Source organism: Temnothorax americanus, unplaced genomic scaffold (genome assembly GCF_048541705.1).
Source record: "Temnothorax americanus isolate GAGA-0224 unplaced genomic scaffold, ASM4854170v1 Scaffold6, whole genome shotgun sequence".
Taxonomy (NCBI): Eukaryota; Metazoa; Arthropoda; class Insecta; order Hymenoptera; family Formicidae; genus Temnothorax; species Temnothorax americanus.
In genome coordinates this window covers 6,763,911-6,778,747 of record NW_027509751.1, presented here as the reverse complement: position 1 = coordinate 6,778,747, position 14,837 = coordinate 6,763,911, and the positions used below count along the sequence as shown (strand labels likewise).

Genomic DNA, 14,837 nt, shown 5'->3' with positions numbered 1-14,837 from the left:
ATTTTATTGCGCTTGCATTTCAGATGTTTCTGCATATATGTTCCTTCCTAGACGCGTCGACGCTGGTACACGGTTTGAGCCTAGTGTGCAAACAGTATTCTACCTGATTTTAAAGGATGAATCACTGTGGAAAGCGCGAATTAACCACATATGGCCAAATGCTACCCACTCGCTTTGGCGTCCCGGTTAGCTCAAGTTGATAACATCTTACACCTTTCACGATCAATAATTTTTTATAATAAATAAAACACTCTGTATGCCATTTTACGCCAGCGTTGCTCGAACTTGCGCAAGCATATGCAGATCGTTGCTTTTGCATCGCATTAAATTTTATTTCGTAATATTTTATATTTCTTAAAAAAAAAATAAGCGTGTTCTACAAAATATTATATATTTCTTATTTATAAAGAATTGTGCACGGAACAAGCTTGAGCAGCTTCATTTATTTCATTAACTTAATATGCACAAAGTAAAGACGTGTATCGATCTGTATCAAGAATGTGCTTGTAATTTATTTGTACTTAATTAATTGTATGCATTCTTTTTGTACTCAATATTATAGTACGAATAAGCAGCTTTCGTCATATTTTTTAAGTATATGAAATCATCAAGTGCCATTACAGCGAGACCTGACAAACTGTTTTGGATGTCGTCGTGCGTTGCGATCGAGAAACAAACAGCGCTATGGAAAGAGCACGATTATATGGAGACAAGGATATATAAGAACCATTGTAACATCACTAGAACGTTACTGATGCATGTAGTTAGTATATTATGCCATGTGTCTTTGGACATCTCTTCCTATATGTAAAAAACAATATAATGATGATTCTCGTTTTCAGAATGGAACCATTTGTATATTTGGTGCAGCAGCTTACAACCTGGTTTACTGGATACCTCCCCCCCGCGAGGACCTACCCTTTGGTGATGGCATCACGAACCCCGACTACATCGGTTCCGAGGATCACGGATCCTTGATCTAACGGCGATAGATAACACAATCTACGGTTGCGCTTCCGATACTACGGTCAAGTCGTGCATGGATGCTCACCAACACTGGTCTCGTCCGTCAGATAACTTACAAGACGTATGCGATAGCAAAACTGTTTCTTTCGGTCGCGTCGTGATAAGAAGACTGAGCGAGTAATTCCTGTTTTGTGAGAGAAATATAATCGTTTTTCTCCAAATTATTCAAATGCAGATATCGAGTTCTGTGTCTCGCTTGTCGAGACATATAATTCGGAAATGCGATTCTAAAATTCACTCGTGAAACCGTATACCCTGCATATAATCATTTCGTGCGTATCATTTTTCATTAATGTAAAATATTATAGATAATACAGATAATATTATGCCGGTTATGCGGCGGTGTGCATGTGCATATCATCGTGTGCTGAGCGGGCTCTCTTTGCGACCGGCTCATCCCGCGGGACTATGTGTGTTCGATTCGAGATCGAGTAATAAGCCGATCAGTCGGTATACCAACCTCACACTAGAAAAATGACTGATCTGGCCATGAACACACGGAATACATCTTGTCCGCCAGCAGAGACCAGACGGTGTCCGTTTGGGATCAGAGAGCCGGACGGACCATGAAGTCTATCACAGTAATGTCATCCCGTAGTCTTTAACATCGAGAAATAAGACGGGATTATGATGTCGAAGGTGCACCTTTCAGATTCCAGATAAAGCGATCCCCGAGTGCGTGAGTATATGCGACGGGATTTGGTTTGCGTCGGGGACTTCAAGGCGAAGTTACACATGCTAGATCCAAAGAACGATTTCGAGCTAGTGAAATCTTATTCCACCGAGCATAGTCGAACGCGAGGCCCTTTCGAAAATATATCGGGGTTGCATCTGTCGCATGGATCCCTGATAACGAGTTTCAAGGACGGCACCGTTGAAATTTCGAGCCCTACGGATCCGCCAAAGCTCATCGCTACTTTACGCCCAAAGTTCAATAGGATCAACAACGTGAGTATCACACGCGTAAGATTTGCCGCAAATATCATATCTTTGGCTTTGAAGAAAAAAAATCGTTAAACGTTTACGTATAAAATGACTGATACAGTTAGAATGTTCCAAGATACAAATCGAACGCGTGTTAAAAATTAAATTTTTACTTACATTCACATCTTAAAATCAAGTTCTATCACTGTCTTCTGAATGTTGGTGAAATCCTTAATTCTAATAAGTCTTATTTTGCAATATCCGGCACAATGTTAAATATTATATGTAATTGTTCGTGTGTTTTATGTCGCAGATGGACTATCTGAGTGACGCTCTTGCGATAATCCGGTGATTTTAATATCGCGGTTTGGCGTCCGAAATCGACGGGTTAAAAAAAATATATCAATGAACGGAGAACTTCGTGTTCTATAGATATATTGCTTTTTGATATGATAATGTATGTTCTTAATTTTTTATTAAGATACTATTCTAACGCGTCTTTTTAATATATGTATAATGTAATATACACCTATATCTTTTCGCGAAATCAGAAGTACATAATGTCTTTTTGTTAAAAAATTATTTAAGTAAATATTTCATCACTAACATTACTTACGATTATAAGCTGAGCGATAATCATAGTTATAATTATAAAAACATCGTATAATTATTGCGTAATCATGATAGGATATTTTATATTCAGAAAAGAATAAGAAAAAATATATTTCTTTATATTATATATATATATATATATATATATATATATATATATATAAGTACCATAAGTATTTAAATATATTTTATTTTATGCATTGTATTATTGTATATCGTATATCATATGATTTGTCGTTTTGCAAATTTATCTGATAAAGTGTTTTATCTTAATATCATGCATTTCCTCCTCATGTAAAATTGCGCGCCTGTAGACGCCGACGCCGTTTAGAAATTCTTCGAGTACCAGACTCTTGTTTGTAACATTTATAAATGAAAGTACAAGTCGTGTATTCGAGTAACAGGTAACGCCCCTTATCACTTTTTCGATCGCTAGGAAAAACATTTCTTCCGAATCGTCACAGGTCCCGTGGGATGGAATTCAAAGGATGACGCGTGATGTTTCGCATTACGTTCCTATTGGAATTCTTTACGTCGTAACTCGATAGACACCGTTAATTAAGTTGATTAAATAAACAAGCTGTAGGCGATTTTCCATAGACGTTGGTAACGGCCGACGCGCGGACCGTTGACGCGGTCGTGTTTATCTCGACAAGCGAGTCATTGTTGACAAAGTCAAGTCGCACGAACCGAATTCGTGAAATAGATGTAAGGACGCTGATCGCCGAGGCCGAGAGAACCAGAGTCCTCTCAGCCCGGGATCGAATAAAACTATTCAGATTCGCCGCGAAATAAAATGGATAACGAGAATGCAAGCTGCGCCTACGACGGCGAGGAAAATGCACAACTGTCACCGCTGCAGCGTCTCCCGGTGGAGGTTTGTATAAGAAAAAGGAAAAACGTTGACACCCGTGTAACGCGTGCCTGTGTACACGTGCACGAAATTTTTTTTCTTAATCGTCGCTATTACTGCATGCGTTAGGCATGCATTATGGAACTTTTAAGAATGGATTTCAATCGGGATTATTCTGTTTTTCTCTAGAAAAAAGCACGATAAAAATAGAAAAAAAAAAGAACTAAATAATTTCGATCGGAATCTATAAAAATTCCGTAGTAAGAGTCGCTTGTCGAAGGAGTAAAGGGTGATGAACCAGCGACGGTCGACTCTCTCTTTCGTTCTGTCTCCATCTCTTTCAGAGCGTTTGTTTGGTTATGCGTTTTCAATTTTTTTTATTCTGCTATATTTCAGATATTCCTGCATATTTGTTCCTTTCTAGATGTGTCGACGCTACACGGTTTGAGTTTAGTGTGCACGCGGTTCTACCTGATTTTAAAAGATGCAAACTCACTGTGGAAAGCGCGAATTAACCACATATGGCCGGATGCTAGCTGGCTCTTATGTCTCGGTTAGTTCAAATTAATAGCATCTTACGCTTTGCACGACTAATTATATTTGTGATTAAATAAAACACTCTGTATGCCATTTTACACCAGCGCTTGTTCGAGCTTCCGCAAGCATTTGCAAATTGCACATTAGTTGCTTACATTGCGTTAGATTTCGCGGCATTTTATTTCTTTTCGTCTTAAAAAAAAGCGTGTTTTACAGAACGTTATATATTTCTTAATCTCTATCTTTTTTTACTTATAAAAAGTCGCACCGAGAAAGCTTGTTCAGCTCTGTTTATTGCAACAATCGGATGTGCATAAAGTAAGAACTTGAACACCCTGAGAAAAAAATATTGTTATTCAAAAAAATATTTATTATGTGGTTCTTAACAGCTTATTTACATAATATAATACACATATTTATTTAGAATTATACATTTTTATTTAGATTTCAATATTTTTATTTAAAGAGCATGAATATTTACTTCAATAAAAAAAATAATTTTAAGTAAATGTATTTAAACTTTATTAGAAAAAATTTTTCTCTCTGTGTAGACATTCGATCCAGAATGTGCTTGTAGTTTATTTGTACTTGATTCAAGTTATATGTATATGAATTTTTTTTGTATTCACAATCAGTATTATGGTATGAATAAGTTTTCTAATTTTTTTATGTAAGAAGTCACGTGTCAATTACAGCGAGACCCGACAACTGGATGTTATCATACGTTGCAATCAAACAAGAAACAGTACTGTGGAAACAGCAAGAGTCTACAAAGAAGAGAAATTGTTTTTTCATCGCGAAATTACCTGGTAGATCTGTAGATGCTGTGTTACTGATGCACGTAGTAGGTAGCGCATATTATGTCAGGTAGACCTCTCTCCTTGTGGAAAACAATATAATGATAATGGTTCTCGTTTTCAGAATGGAATCTCTCATTTAGTTTATACAAATTTTGAAGACTTACTTTACAAGCAACTTCCCTCACGCGAGAAATTATCTCACGAAATCGAGAATTCCGCCGGCATCGCTATAGGACATCATTCGAATTATATCAGGGATCTGACGGCAATAGACAACACGATCTACAGTTGCAGTTACGATAATACGGTCAAGTCGTGGGAGCTCACTAACACCGGTTTTATCCATCAGAGAATTTACAATTTGTACGTAATAGCAGAACTGTTCCTTTCTTGCCGCTTCGCGATAAGAAAATTGAGCGAGGAAAATGTTTCCTGTTTGTGGGAGAAATAATCATTTCCCACCAAATTATTCGCATATGCATATAATGCATTCCGTGTCTCTCGCATGTTGAAACAGATAATTCGAAAACGCGATTCTAAAGTTTATTCGTCAAATCTAATTCACTGCATATTACTATTTCACTCGCATTTTTATTGCAGGAGCGTGATCTGTGTGAAGGTAAATTCACGCATGTATTCAAGTCTTGAACTACAAAATTGTGCTAATTTTTGCCGCAAATACGAAAACAATATTTTGAACCGTATTCAAAGAAGTTTTAAGAAACAAAATTTTATTAGCCCCGTACTATTTTTCGATTGAGCTTTTTTTTCCTCCACTCCTTTTTGCTGAATTTTTTCAACACCGTTGATTATTCCGTCCTTGTTTCGATTGTGCATCCAACTAATCAAAAACTAGTGCGGTGCTATTAAAAAAAAATTTTAATACAGTATAAAGTATTGCTATCGTATTCGGGCAAAAATTAGTCCGCAATTGTAGTCTAATACGGCGAAGTTAAAAAATACTCAAAATTTAACAAGTACGGGGCTAACAAATATTTCGTTCTTCGTTATTTTCTAAAATATGCGCAAACCTATCGAGATGAGGCTTTCGCCGCAAAATGACATAAATTTAGAACAATATGTAGCACAATAGATGAAAATATAAAATTCAAATAGTGCAGGTTTATTTTCACAGACGGAGGAGCGACAATATACATTCGTGGTTATGCGGGTTATGCCGTATATCATCGTGTCCGGAGAGAAATCTCTTTGCGACCGGCTCATCCTGCGGGACTATATACGTGTGCGACTCAAGATCGATAAATAACCCAATCAGACATTATCGACCTCACACTAAATTCGTGAATAGCCTGGCCATGAACACGGAATACATCCTGTCCGCCAGCTTGAACGACGACACGATGTCCGTTTGGGATCAGAGAGCCGGACGGACCATGAAGTCTATCACGGTAACGTTAATTCTTAACATCGAGAAACGAGACACGATGTCGAAGGTGTATCCTTTTAGTTTCCAGGTAAACCCACGTGTATAAATATGCGACGGGATTTGGTTTTCGTCGGGGACAGAACGTGCTTCCACTCGAAGTTGCACGTGCTAAATCCAAAGGACGATTTCAAGCTAGTGAAATCTTATTCCACCAAGCATACGGAACGTATAACGAGAGTGCATCTGACGCGCGGATGCCTGATAACGAGTTCCACCGACAATACTGTCAGAATTTCGAGCCTGACGGATCCGTCAAAGCCCATCGCTACTTTACGTTCAGAGATGAGGCATATCTTAGACGTAAGTATCGCATGTATAAGATTTGCTGAAAATGTCGTATCATTGGCTTTGAAGAAAAAATTCGTTAAACATCGACGTGTAAAATTAAAAAATACAGTTTGATAATTAAATTTTTACTTACATTTAGACTTTGAAATCAGATTTTATCGTTGTCTTCCTACATAATGTAAGTAAAATCCTTAAAATTGGCTACATTCTTACAAGTCTTATCTTGCAATATCGTGAATTTTGTTGAATATTGTAATTGTAATTGTTCGTGTGTTTTATGTTGCAGATGGACTATCTGAATGACACTCTCGCAGTATCCGGGTACTCAGGTGTCGAGGTATGGTGCCCGAAATTCGGTCTTTAACCGACTTTTACCTAACAGTATATTTTGATATATATGTATACCATTCCACAAAATTAGAAGTACGTATCGTTTTGTTCGAAATTCCTTGCGAGTAAAAGGTTTCCTAACATTGCTTGCGTTTATAAGCTGAGCGATAATCATAGCTATAATTATAAACTCAAGCTTATACGGTATATCTTAGGAAAGAGTTATCGCTATTTATGATGGAATATTTTATGTTGAAAAAAATAAGAGAAAACACATTTTTATACTATAGTTTTAAAAGTGCCATAATCATTTAAATATATTTTATAAATTGCATTATCGCATATCGTATATCATATCATATCATTGTTTGTCATTTTGCAAATTTTTCCGGCAAGGTGCATTATATTTTACAATTAATATTATTCGTTTCCTCTCTCCGCATGAGACTGCCCATGCAGCGTACTTGTCCAAAAGTGGAACACAAGACGTCTAAAAAACGTCTTACGTCTGGGTGTGCGCCTGCAGACTCGAAAAGCGGCGCCGTCCAGAGATTTTTCGCATGGGGATGTCTGTTTATAACATTTATAAACGATAGTATATAAGTTTATTCGAGTAATATATAACTTTCCCTATTCTTTTTCGACCCATCTTTTTTCAAGATTGTCGTCGAGAATCGTAGATCGCCGTGCGAACGCGAGACGGAGTTTAAACTCTCCATGAAGTCACGTGACGTAATTCAAGCGATTCACGGTTGGCGAATGGCAATTAGTTTTTTTGTATACCTCGCCTCGCGCGACAGTCGCGACGACGAACGACGAGGCGCGTTGACCGTCACATTTGTTTTGCGCGAACGGAGAAGCAGGTGCCCCAAACTTGCACGTCGCACATATGCGCGAGGCAACGTTGTCGCGGCCGCGTGCATGTCACGCCGTATCGTTCGTGCGTTCGTCTTGCTTCGTGTGCTCATCCGAGAGAGCGAGCCGAGTTGCCGATTGCCGAGTTCGCGACCGCGTGCGAAGAGGTTAGTGCTGCTCGCGATCGCGACGCACGGTCGGACGGTGTCAAGTTTGTGTCGGTAAACGCGGGAATCTATCGCGGCAAGCGCGTTCGAGGATTGAGGAACGCGACAGGATTTCGAATCTTCGTGGGAAGCAATAAAGAACGAAATAGATTTAAAGAGGACAAAGGGCCGGGTAAGAGAGCGGTTTTTTCGTGGTCCAACGAAGCCTGATTGAACTCGCGGCTCGCGGCATTGGCGGGATACAGTGGTAAGTCGAATATTTTGAAACTCAGAATTCAGATTACAGCTGTGAAATTCTTAAACATTATAAAAAGAGTGCGTATATGTTATTATATATTTTTAATATATGTAATTTATATATTATTTGAATATATTTTATATAACTTTTTTTAAATTAAATTAAGAAATGTTACATATATGTATATAAATTAAATTACACACACACACACACACACACACACACACACATGTTTAATTAATATAATTAAATTAAATATACTTAAATATACGACAAATGAAAAGTGAGATGTATAAATGTAACGACAAAAATTTTAAAAATTATAAAAATTATATATATTATTATGTAATTCGAATGAAAGTAGAAGGAGCTACGAACCGAGTTATATAGAAATTTGATTTTTATTTCATTTCAGTTTTAATCCGTTAAATCCTTGACAAAATTTTAATTTAATTTATTATTAGATATTATATATTCAATATATATATATATATATATATATAATATGTGTATAATAATATATAAAGAATATAAATGAAATATAAGATACATATAATCTTTATATATATACACTTAAATATAATATTGAGAGAGAGATAGATAGAGAGAGAGAGAGAAGAGATAGAGATAGAAATAGAGAGAGATTGAGTTAGTTATGTTAGTTATTAAATTGAATACACTCAAGATACTCGACAAATGAAAGATATATAAGCGTATAGTATGAAAATTAAATACACGTAATATAAAAATAAAAGTGCTGATGCAATTACAAAAGGGGAAGGGAAGTGGGACAGAAATGTGAGATCTCATAAGGGTAAAATTAACAAATCTGTAATATTGGCTTTTGATTCACCCGTTTATTCACGCAAAACAAGAATAGACTTGGATATCCGTGTCGTTAATCGTACTCATTGTACACATCTCTGGTCCATATACATACAATATCGCGCGTCATACGCATCCACGAAATGCATATACGAAATGCATATACGAAATGCGGTGTATACACATTACATATTATATGTATATATATAATATAATTTTATTTTAATTGGATAGGATACGATTCCTCAGCCCTTTCTCATCTTCGTTCTCGAATTTAATCGCGTGTAATGTATCGTGAGTACGCGTGTGTGTGTATATATACATATATATATATATATATATATATATATATATATATATACACACACACATACACACACACGAGTATTTCCCCTATGTATCTCCGGACGCGTGTATTACACCCGTCCCCTGTTTTTGCGTGTATTTGTGCACTCGCGTGCCGCGCAGATAAAAATATCCCACGCGCGGGTCGTTACCGTCGTTTGCAAACGCGAACAAAAACTGTTCAGCGAAAGTCGGGTTGTCTCGTAAAAGTTGTACACATATATCGTCACGTGTCGGGTTCATTCATATCGGAAGGAAAAAGAACTACAAAAAAAAAGAGAAAGAACAAGAAGACGCTGAAAGGAAAAACGTATCCGCAGTCGTACACGCACGCACGCACGCACGCACGCACGCGTGCTTTCCCGCGCATGATCGCAATGCAATTCGCATCGACAGGTATGTCAAATAAGAAGTGACGGATTAAATCGGTTCGCAAACAAATCCACGAGCCTATTTCGTCGGTTTCGACGACGACGTTTGCTCTCGCGACGGTTGCTAGCGCGTTCGTGCGTATCTCATCCTTTTGAAGATTTTTTTTATTTTGCGACTCTGGACACAATATTTATGGATACGAATACATCTGCCGAGGCGCGAAAAGATATCCGTGAGATTGTGAGAAATATTCTTGCGAAGAGACAGCGGGACAAGTATTTCTGCGCGACATGTTCACACGTGCGATACGGTTTTTCAGTTTTTCATCAAACATACCGATGCAATTGTCACGTTAAAAAGTTCCACCTGTCGACGCTGCTGCACACAATTGCGCGCGTCATTCGGACGATGCTTTTACATAAATAAAACGTTGATTTTCTAATGCGTCGAAAAACGCGCGTGCTCGAGTATCAGATCGGCTTCGGGGAAAACACTTCGAAGGCCATGAGTCAAACTTGTTAATCTGATATCTTACACGAATGACGTAAAGTCCGTGGAAAGTAAAAAAAAGAAAGAATAATGCAAAGTGCGACGTTGCTTAGATAACATATGCTGATTCTATAAAATAATATGAACACGTCTCGATCTTTCTCTCTGCCGAAACTTTTGACATAAATATTACGAATTTGTTAACGCAGCCTTTTCCTTCGCGACAAATGAATGTAAAAAACGGATGCAAGCGAATGAATGTAAAATAAGTGGAATGTATGACGGAGCTGCAGTTATACAAATTTGAGTCTTGCCTTTCGAAGACCGAGTTCTCGAAGACCGTACCTGACGATCGCAGAGACGGAATGATTTCAATACTGATTTTGGAATGGTTCGTAATTCTCTCGGTTAGAATGGCAATAAGATGTCGCAAGGCACGGCGGGATTTTCTTAGAACGTGTCCTCGAAATCAAGAAACAACCAGAGGAACCAGAATCTTCAGACTTTTAGGACCGGTTTGATTAATTGGTCTAAATTTCCGTTCGATCAATTTATCTATCTCTCGAAAACAAAATTGAAAAACTATAAACTTCAATCTTTCAATCGATCAAGTTAGACTGAAATCGAAGTTGGTTGACAAAACCGACTGTTTCAAATTTTAACAATTCCATCAGCCGAGCTGCTTCAGAATTCGTCCCGTTCATTGGTATCCCGCGAGACCGATTTCCCGTGCCGTTCTTTTGTGTTCGTCTTGGTGTTCTTCTTCATTGAGGACGCGAGTGGTCCCTGGTCGGGCTTACTTTCCCCCGGGATTAGTTTGCATATCGTACACTCGAGCAATCATCCAATTGGACGTGGCTTTGAGGACGCGCGTCCTACCCCGCCGCCCTCGCGAACACCGCTCCCTCGGTTAGGTACGCGCGCTAATACTTTTGCTACATGTCGCTTATACGTAACTTAAGAACGTGAAAAAATAAATAAATACTACGCGTTTCGTGCGCGACTCCGTCCGCGGGCCGCCGGACGGGCACGGGGGAAGACGCTCTCCATCGCGATGCTCGCGATATGTCGCTCGTAAATAAATTAAATAACAGGAAGACCTCTTTTTGCGCGTCTCTGTCTCTTTGACGAAGCTTTTGAGAGTGTTTCACGCGTGCAGCGTGCACGCGCGTATTCAAATCGCGTGCAGTAATTGAATACCGCTGAACATTGCCAACGTCTCTTCCACCGTGCCGCCCATTGCGTTCATCCCGACGAAAACGTCGTCATATAAATTGCAATAATAACAACAATAATTCTACTATGACATAATATAATAATAATAATAGTAATAATAATAATAATGCGGTTGGTCTGAGCGACCAATGGACCTTCGATCTATTTTGCTTAATTTGCTTTAAAATACTTAGCCGAATAAAAAAATCTTTCCTTTCGAATATTCGCCAAATTCCCGCGTTTATTTTTAATTGTTTTCCGTATGCCTTAGAGGCGTTAATATGTATCTGTGTTATACGCGATGTACTAACTACCGGCATTCTCTTCGTCCTGTCGCGCGCACGTTCTCTATAAACGACTAAAGGCTCAATCGTTAACTAAACAACAAACGGATGAAGAATGGCGATAATAATAAAAATATAATCGTGACGTAAAAATAGTCGGATAATAATATAATAATAATAATATAGATTACCGTTATTACTACATAGTGATGAATGATGACGATTAATAATTATCAAATAAAAACGAGTGGCGTGGTGCGCGAGAGCGCAGATATTTTATCGACTAGAATTCGTATGGATGTGAGATTCGCTGTGCGTGGATGTGTGTGTTTATTTGTATGGCGCAATCGTACCGTTTCGCTCCCCCGTGGCTCGTTTATTTAGTGTATTATTGTGTAACTTCATTCTTCATCGTGTCAAGCAACGACGCGACTCACCGCGAAGAGGATCGCCGGTCTCCCTTCCGGTCTCCCTCCGAATTCTCTCAATTGTACTCTCATCGCACCGCCGAGTACTCGCCGATATTAGAACAGAACGACGTTTACGATATCCCTCACCTACACCGCGGCTTGGACACCGAAATCGCGTCTCGAGTCGACAGACAAATCGCACGTGTCAGATGCGACCGCGAATTTTCCTCCGCGAGTCTTTTTCAACCTCATGGACGTTATAAGTACCGTATCGTTCCCCAGGTCATCCGCAATCCGACAATCTTAGGATGAAACTATCCGGAATCCGGAGATCGACACGCGCGGCTCGGTCGGCGCGTTCACCGTTCTCCAACGCGACATCCGAATCATCTCTCCCGTCCGTTCTCTCTTCAGGTGATGATGAATGGTATATCTTGTTAGATGTAAATTAAATCTTGTAAAGCCGCAGACTCCTCGAAGTTCGCGGAACGACGACGATCAACGCGTCGAAGCCCTCCTCTTCTCCTTGTAGTCCTTTTCGAGACCGCGTTCTGCATCGATCTCCTTCTTGGTCTTACGTATGTGATCGTGTATGCGCGCGCGTGTTTTTATGTTTGCATGTGTGTGTGTGTGTGTGTGCGCGTGTGCGCGCGTGTGTATGAGAATGTGTGTACCGTGTGATGTGTCTCCTTCGTGGTGCGGCGCGTCGTTGCTCCGACCATGTCCCGTTTACTTCTTGCGACCTAGGTACTCGACCATCTCCTGCAACCTTTCCTTCTCGTCCTCAAGCAGCAGCGCCTGGATGCAGCTCGTGAAGTATTGTGTGCTGAAGCAGTCTTGCCTGCGGCGGGGACAAAGATCGGGAACAGAAAGATCGATTAGTCCACTGATGAATAACGAGTAATCACTGAAGCTTGGTTATCGGGCGTGATATGCGTTATCAGACCTGTTCGCAATTGTTCCGATGGATTTATAAATAGGACAAAAACTTTCGTGACGATAAAATATCACAAATTAATTTAAAATTTTTATTGGAATTTTAATGTAGATTCAGTACATATCTTTATTTATAAATTTTGAAAGCCAATTTTATAATTTTTTACAATATATTCGCAAGCCGCATTTTGAACAAATGCTTGAAAATTTTATGTGCAGTATCAATTTTATTGATACGCATATTTAGGCAAACAGGTCTGTGAGTTAATAATTGTTAGTGCTTAGGCATCGGGACATGTGTGGGAAGGTATATCGATTGTTTCGCCCTCTACATCGAGAGTTTATACATCACGGGTAGAGTGCGAATTGTTTCGCTTTAAAAAATTACAAAAATGTTCAAAAATGTCAAACAGCGAAAAATCGCAGACATCGCCACCTAAAAAAAAAAAAATTTTCTATGTCGATCTGCCACCTCAGCATCGTCCTGAAAAAAAATGATGCTGCAAAAACATCGACGAGGAGCAAAAATTGATAAAAATGTTGCTGCAAAAACAGTCGTTCGTAAACTTGCTGTTAAAAACAGTCGAAAAATCGTTGTCCCCCAAAAAGGCAAAAAATACGTGGATAATGTGAAGTCAGAATGTACGAGATGATGCTGTATATCACTTTGCCAGCGATGCTGCATTTTGTAAAATTAAATTACAAACAAATAACAAAATGGACATGTATTCATATTTCGTATTAATTGTCAGAGATTTTAATAGAGCTCGCTAATTTCTGAAACCAGATGCGAGGTTTTCTTATAATTTAGATTACGATCAATTCCAACGCTTCGTTCTTTTCTATTACAGCATTGCTCGCAAGTATAAGATCTCTTTCTTTCTTTTTTTCTCTCTTGCATAAAATTACCTAATGTCTCATACTCATTATCTCGGTGCGAAGATACTATAATACGCGTGGATATTCGTCCAGGGGATGGTGTCAAAATGCAACGAAAATATAATTGAAATGGCAAAGGGAATAACAAATGTATTAAAATAAGGCATAAGTAGAAACTCAGTCAACCCCGCGATATGTAATTCTTGTTCACAACTTCAATCCCTCCTATACAAACTATTGATACATTCGATAATGCGTTTAAATCGGAGAGAACACGTTATTTAATTACGTTATTGGATCGTCGCTTATTATCAATTTTTGAAGCATTTGCATGTGGTTTCTGAACCAAACACCGCTGCGAATATGATGAAGCACAACTCGACCGCTTAATTATGCAATCACGATTTTTATACGCCCGTCATTACTCGCATCGTGTAATCGAAAAAACGCGCCGATTTTTTTCTGCGAACTTAGCATTGCAAATATTACAAGATGTTTACGTACATTCGACATACGCAAAGATTGCGTGAACAAATCGGAGTTTCCGACGGGTGGACGTATATCGGGACGAAAGCAGACGAGGAAGGATAATGGGGAGAGCAAGCGGACACAGTTAGTTCTTTATATTTGCGAAAAGCGGAGAGAAAAGAAAGGGGCATATAAAAGGAGAAATCATAAACTAAAAAGAAAAGGCTACCTAAACCCCGGGATCAGCTCCATGGAGTTGCTTGATCCACATTTGGATCTTTCCGACCTCGTCCGTTAGCAGCAGGACGTCTAAGCATCCTTTGAAGTAGTCCGTGGTGAAACATTCCTTCCTGCAGAGAGTTAAAGAAAAACAAAATGAATTACGTCACGTTAACACAAATTGCATTCGTAGACAGCGTGCTCGTAGCTCGAAAATCCTGAAAAACACCTCGCACACACGAACAAACCCATTTCTATAATTGCTTTACAATTAGAGTGTTATTATACGATTAATAAACTCTTTTTTTTTTTGCGAGT

At 38.7% G+C, this 14,837-nt stretch overlaps 3 protein-coding genes and 1 pseudogene across 9 annotated transcripts in view; 3 read left to right on the top strand and 1 right to left on the bottom strand.

The window, feature by feature from the left end:
- The first annotated feature begins 536 nt into the window (after positions 1-536).
- Positions 537-2,600, top strand: LOC143905030 (F-box/WD repeat-containing protein 9-like; annotated as a pseudogene). The gene is made up of 3 exons (XR_013259100.1): positions 537-1,607; positions 1,679-1,974; positions 2,264-2,600. The product of XR_013259100.1 is annotated as an F-box/WD repeat-containing protein 9-like (transcript).
- Positions 2,601-3,017: 417 nt separating this feature from the next.
- LOC143905276 (F-box/WD repeat-containing protein 9-like) lies at positions 3,018-7,346 on the top strand. Its single transcript, XM_077420593.1, has 7 exons — positions 3,018-3,439; positions 3,812-3,968; positions 4,648-4,796; positions 4,874-5,115; positions 5,888-6,161; positions 6,221-6,499; positions 6,774-7,346. The coding sequence occupies exons 1-7, from the start codon at positions 3,359-3,361 to the stop codon at positions 6,849-6,851; spliced, it is 1,260 nt and encodes a 419-aa protein (XP_077276719.1). The 5' UTR covers positions 3,018-3,358; the 3' UTR covers positions 6,852-7,346.
- A 278-nt stretch (positions 7,347-7,624) lies between these two features.
- The window catches only part of LOC143905269 (peroxisomal leader peptide-processing protease-like), a 62,354-nt gene continuing 55,141 nt past the window's right edge, over positions 7,625-14,837 (top strand). The window contains exon 1 of one of the 2 annotated variants that reach the window (XM_077420574.1): positions 7,625-8,086. The gene's annotated coding sequence lies outside the window, so the exon portion shown is untranslated. Of the gene's footprint in view, positions 8,087-12,785; positions 12,918-14,837 lie in introns of those variants that run through there. The other variant, XM_077420576.1, reaches the window with a different exon arrangement.
- Positions 11,028-14,837, bottom strand: part of Itp (ion transport peptide) — a 41,102-nt gene continuing 37,292 nt past the window's right edge. For 3 of the 5 annotated variants that reach the window (XR_013259157.1, XR_013259156.1, XR_013259158.1), the window contains exons 3-4: positions 13,863-14,650; positions 11,028-12,858 (exon numbers count right to left, since the gene is read on the bottom strand). Coding sequence is in view for 2 of the 5 variants with exons in the window: in XM_077420617.1 (XP_077276743.1) it covers positions 14,530-14,650 (121 nt within the window). In the remaining 3 variants the exon portion in view is untranslated. The remainder of the gene's footprint in view (positions 12,859-13,862; positions 14,651-14,837) is intronic. The other 2 variants (XM_077420617.1, XM_077420618.1) reach the window with 2 other exon arrangements.

Coding starts and splice junctions, on each gene's coding strand:
- LOC143905276 (XM_077420593.1), top strand. CDS start 3,359: ATGGATAACGAGAATGCAAGCTGCGCCTACGACGGCGAGGAAAATGCA. Junction 3,440..3,811: donor TGCAGCGTCTCCCGGTGGAG/GTTTGTATAAGA, acceptor GCTATATTTCAG/ATATTCCTGCATATTTGTTC. Junction 5,116..5,887: donor CATCAGAGAATTTACAATTT/GTACGTAATAGC, acceptor TTATTTTCACAG/ACGGAGGAGCGACAATATAC.